The sequence below is a fragment of the Austrofundulus limnaeus genome, unplaced genomic scaffold, assembly GCF_001266775.1.
Source record: "Austrofundulus limnaeus strain Quisiro unplaced genomic scaffold, Austrofundulus_limnaeus-1.0 Scaffold215, whole genome shotgun sequence".
NCBI classification, from domain to species: Eukaryota; Metazoa; Chordata; class Actinopteri; order Cyprinodontiformes; family Rivulidae; genus Austrofundulus; species Austrofundulus limnaeus.
The window spans coordinates 417,302-422,624 of NW_013952617.1; the positions used below are offsets into that span (position 1 = coordinate 417,302).

Consider the following 5,323-nt stretch of genomic DNA (forward strand, 5'->3'; position numbering starts at 1 on the left):
GTGTTCAATACTTATTTTACCCGCTGTAGTTGTGTGATGAAAATCCCATCATGTTGTTCTCAGCTTTGGGTTGCCTGTCCCTTCTTGTCACAATTCTTGGGGCAAATATTTTGCCCCCCTCACCATATGAAATTATTAGGTCGCCAGTTCAAAGAGCACAGAGAAAAATAACCATGAGTCTAATGCCAACTTAGAATCATTCAGTATTTTAGGATTCTGGTAGGATATCAAAATACCATGCAAAAACACATCCATCAATAGAAAAACATGGAAATTCCAACTGGGAATTAAACCTGCCACTTGGATGAGAGCAAACAAGGATAGCCAACTGTTCCACTGGTTACACACAACAAAGAACCCAACCTTATTATAAATAACTTGCAGTGTTGAAACTCTGAATTGTCTCTCAGGTTATCTATGTAAATTTACTTCAAGACTTTGTAGAAACAAGTGTAGGCRTGTTGCATTATGGTCATGCTGGTATGCAATAAACAAGCATCGTCAACAACCTTAATTGTTCAWAATATGCAAATCTTCAGAAGGTTTTGTTGTTGGGCTGCGTGTTCAGCCTGCACACATTCACACGTTCACTGACATTGTTATCTTGCATGGCTTTGAGTTATTATCTTAATAATAGAGGGAGTGGTGCCACGTTTGTTTGTCTTTTATGTGTGAYTGAACATAAAACATGTTCCAGATAAACAGATAAAAAGGATTRGATTCATGAAATAAAAATACTTTTCGTGACTAGTTTGTGGAGCTCAAGCACCTTCATAGTCTGTCTCACCAGTTGTTATTATTAGACTCAAAACCCAATTGTCTTCTTTTGTGTCTGTTCCAGGAAATCATGCTGTTTTTCATCAGCAAGCAAGCATTGTCAGAATCAAAAGTACTGATGGGGAAACTGAAAGTATAACTGAGAACATCACTAAACCAGATTCAAACTCATGTGCTGTCTTATTTTTCCACTACTTTCAATGTGATTTTTATTTGGAGTGCCTGATATTGTTATTTTTTTACCCAAATTTATGATTGACCAATCTGTTCCACCTCAAGAGTTTTGACTCATTCATTTGTTCTCTTTGTTCATACCCGTGCATTTGAATGTGGAAGTTTGCTTCCTTACTGTAAATACRCTCTCTGCTCTGGTTTATTTCCTTCTGCCCACATCAATTCTCTATTTTTGAACTTTTTAACGATCTGTCTTTTTGCCAGTGGCATCAAGCAATATTTCCTCTTATTTTAAACAGATCATTGAACAACCTTTGTTCAAAAAGAAAATAAGTTTCCATCCGACAGGACCACACTAAATAATAAAATGATACCGCTCCATTTTATTTTTGATGAAAGTGGCAATATGTCCATGCAGAACTGAAAAGATTGTTTACAAAACACCACAAAAAATCTTGCAGTGATTGGTTTTGATGCSTGAATTGAAATACTTTTGTAATGTTGTTGATATTTTTTAGTTATCACTTAACGATTGACCACTGAGAGATTTATTTGAAGCGTGAATAAAATTCCCATGATTCAGGCACTCCTTACATCTGAATCTATTTCTGAGAAGAGCACTAATGCTAATTATGTTTCAGGTTATTTTTTAAAGCAGTAATCAGACACACCAAATACAGATGCTCAAAAACATCAAGCTGGTTTTCCTGACACTTGTAGACATTCTGACTCCAACCGAGGTTTCTCTGGGCCACGGCCACTTTAACGCAAATGTACTGTGAGGTGTTGCAAAATTATTGTGCAGTAACACAAAAATATTGCATGAGAACGCAAAAGTATTGTGAGGGAGCGCAAAAGTATTGTGTAGTGATGCAAAAGTATTGTGTGAGAAAACAAAAGCATTGCGAGGTATTGCAAAATTATTGTGCAGTAACACAAACGTATTGTGTGAGAAAGCAAACATATTGTGCAGTAACACAAAAGTATTGTGTGAGAACGCAAATGTATTGTGTAGTAACACAAATGTATTGTATGAGAATGCAAAAGTATTTCAAGGTAACGCAAAATTATTGTGCAGTAACACAAAAGTATTGTGTGAGAAAGCAAAGGTATAGCCAAATAACACAAAAGTATTTTGCAGAAAGACAAARGTTCTGTGTAAGAAAGCAAAATAAATCAATCCTCCAATTTTATCAAGTTAACAATGTGGATAAAGAAAACCTTTACATTTCAGTCAGCTCAGACTGTGCGCTAAACATTTAACAAAAAAAGGCCTTAAAGTGTAATTTTGAGTTTTAGTGGCAAGAAAATTGATTCTGTTAAGATCGTGTATAACATTTTATGTTCTTTGCAAAACATTTAGGTTTTTTAATCTTTTTGCCGAATAAAAGAAAAACATTTTGAAATTTGCAACGTCGCCACATTTACTGTACAAAAACTGCACCCAGCCTAAGACTGTCACTAAAATGTGCACAAGGCCAAACGTCTTCATTCCTTTAGCTTTCTCTTATAATTCTGGTACATGACTCATATTTAATGAAGTGATAAGATGCTGAGGAAAAAAAACCTTAAGATACTAAAACATTTCTTTTTCCCTGAAAGGTTCTGTGAACCAAAATAGAACTCCACGTCAATCTGTTAAGTTTARATTAGAGTTTATTGAACTGATTATTCATCACGTACAGACATTTCAGATACAAGTTATAACACAATGAAGGACTTGATAACATAGTCAATGTAAAACAGAGTTGAGGTTATCACTTGTGTGACAGCAACGTGCAGCAAAACRAACTGTTTAAACACAGTATACAAAAATATTAAATGTACTGTAAAATACATTACAATGAGAAACAAATGACAAGAAAAAAATTACAAATGTCATTCATATCACGTCCGTAGTGAGTTGTGAAAATCAAAGAAATAGAGAATTTATAGCTGTCATTACATTTAGAACTTCTTTCAGTCCCATCTTCCCATTAAAGCTTCCTTCATTTGTATAAAAAAAAGCATTTGCTTACTATAAGGATTACATAGATTTCCTTCATGCCACGCCTTTTAATGCTTCACTGAAGCTATGTCTTTAATAYGCAAGCTTAAGATGCCTTGGCTCATTAAAACAAAATGAACATCAATTGACATTTGTTGGGTTTTTTTTTCTATGTCGAATTCTTTCGACATCATTGTGAAATATAGGATAAAAAATACATTATCAGTGTTGAACGTTGAAAGATTTAGTTTGTTCCATGTTTTATATTACACAGTGTGTATGTAATTTAACCAGGTTTAAAAACTCTTATGGAACAGAACCAGTTCTGTTTTCCCTAACGGCTCTGGATGGGCTGTGGCAGACCCTGAAGGAGGGTTCGGTTGACCATGGCGGCCTTGCGTGTCATGGAGGTGCAGCGRGTCAAGATCTCTTGGGCCTTAGGTCTCGGAGGAACTCTCGGAGCTCTTGAGGCTGCCTCGTTCTTGTYGGACCTGGCAGGCTCTGTGCTCTCAGATCTGGCGCTGGAGTCTGTGCAGGTGCCGGAGTCGGATTTGGAGTCGGTGCTGGTGTTGGAGCTGCAGCGATCAGAGAGACTGAGGTCGGAGCTGCTGCCTGAACTGGGACTGACTTCAGGCTGGCCTGTGGGGCTCTCTGGCTCAGCTTCAAAATTCAAATCGGAATCRCTGCCGGAGGAAACGCTGGAGAAGATCGAGTTGGTGCCATCTGACGTGGAGGCGTCTCTTTCTGCGTGGGTCTGCAGCCAGGACTCAGAGAGAACATCCAGGGATTGGGCTCTTTGGAAACGAGCTGAGACTCTGGACTCCTGTCTGGAGGGAACCTCATAGTCRTGTTGGGAGTTGTTTTCTTCAACGATTGTTGGTGGCGAAGGAGCCTGAGGTTCTCTGCTGGATGCCAGGTTCAGGGAGGAACTGTGTATCTTCCTGTGCAGGCCATGAAGCCCCGCCCGTGGGTTGTTGTACGGTTGCAGGAACATAGATGGGACATAGCCAACCTTGCCATTGAACCTGAAGAGAAAGATTGCAAGAAAAAGTTTAGCGGTTCAATTTCAGCTTCTAAATATGCAGAAAATGGACAATATGTGGTATTTGTTTTCAAAGACAAAGCAAACAGTTACCTGATSAGCCACCAGCCATCTTCAGACTTCCTCAGCACCTCCACCACAGAACCGATGGATACAGACACCTCATCTACCATCTTTGTGGAGTAATTCTTCACGGCACAGTACAGAGAACCTGACAAGCAAAACAAATCACTTTTAGCAGCACATTTAGGCAGTTCTACAGCTGATAATGGGGTAGTGATGAAAGGTACAACTGGTTTTAAAAGAAGGATCACAAAATGACTGTAATACCTCCCAGGTATTCATCCTCYTCCTCMTCATCATCATCYAGAACCTCYAGGTAGGGAGCAGGAAACCATGCCAGCTTCTTGCTCTCGTTTTCCACGAGCCACCAACCTGAACAAAGAAACACCAGCGAATGAGCATGAAGGTCGACAGAAATMTGCAGCGTCTGTCGAAATGCTGATGCTACAATTCCTCCTTTTTTTTGTGTATTTTGAGGAAAAATTAATTGAATCCCTGACCTGCAGGATCTTTGATCAGGACGTCCAGCTTCTCGTTCATGGCAACCTTAAACGGCTTGTTTTTGGTGTCCTTGGTCTCGTATGGTGCCACGCAGCGGAACGTCTGGGTGACAAACGGGTGGGTGACATTTCCCATGGAATGACGAATGCCACTGTGCCCGTGGTCCCCGCTCGTCAGGTCATCCGCCATCATGATCATGACACTGTGTGATGGAGACAAGACATTATTTAACCCACTCAAGAAGACTGAGCAGTGGGCAGAAGATTTCCTGCTGAAACTGTAAAAAAACCTCACGTGTTCTTGGTGAAGTCCGGCTGCAGGTCGTGGTCTTTGGGAGTGAAAAAGCGCATGACCTCTGAACTCTGCGTCACATTCGGCTCACAGCTGAGAAGTCTGGYACAGTACTTCTCCAGGAGCTTCATTTGTACGACCGACTTTTTGGATCCTTTCTGCTGGAGGCTGCTCCTCCTGGCCTTTCCTGGAACAAGAACCAATTWATCACAGCTGGAAAGAAGGTCCTTTTCCAGGATATCACTTCAGCATTATTTTGATCTTAAAAAGCCGTTTACAATTTGTTTATGACTGTAAACGGCTTTAACATGCTTCCTGGCTATTTGTTGATGAATCAACCAATTAAAATGAAGATACCTGTGAATTTTGGGATCGTTCTGTCAGTTTTGCGAAAAGGATTGAATTTAGGGAACTTCTTTTTCAGTTGCCTCTGTTAAAGAAATAAAAAAAAACAGATTAAGACTTCAAAAACAAATCTGAATAAGCCT

General features: G+C 39.6%; 1 protein-coding gene across 1 annotated transcript; it reads right to left on the reverse strand.

Moving 5' to 3' along the window:
- Positions 1 to 2,589: 2,589 nt before the first annotated feature.
- On the reverse strand, positions 2,590 to 5,265 carry noxo1b (NADPH oxidase organizer 1b; the record flags this gene model as incomplete). Its single annotated transcript, XM_014019305.1, is given in 6 exon segments — positions 2,590 to 3,963; positions 4,074 to 4,191; positions 4,311 to 4,415; positions 4,544 to 4,746; positions 4,839 to 5,022; positions 5,193 to 5,265. Coding segments are annotated over 6 exon segments (1,374 nt in total), but the record flags the coding sequence as incomplete, so codon positions are not given.
- Between the last annotated feature and the right edge of the window lie 58 nt (positions 5,266 to 5,323).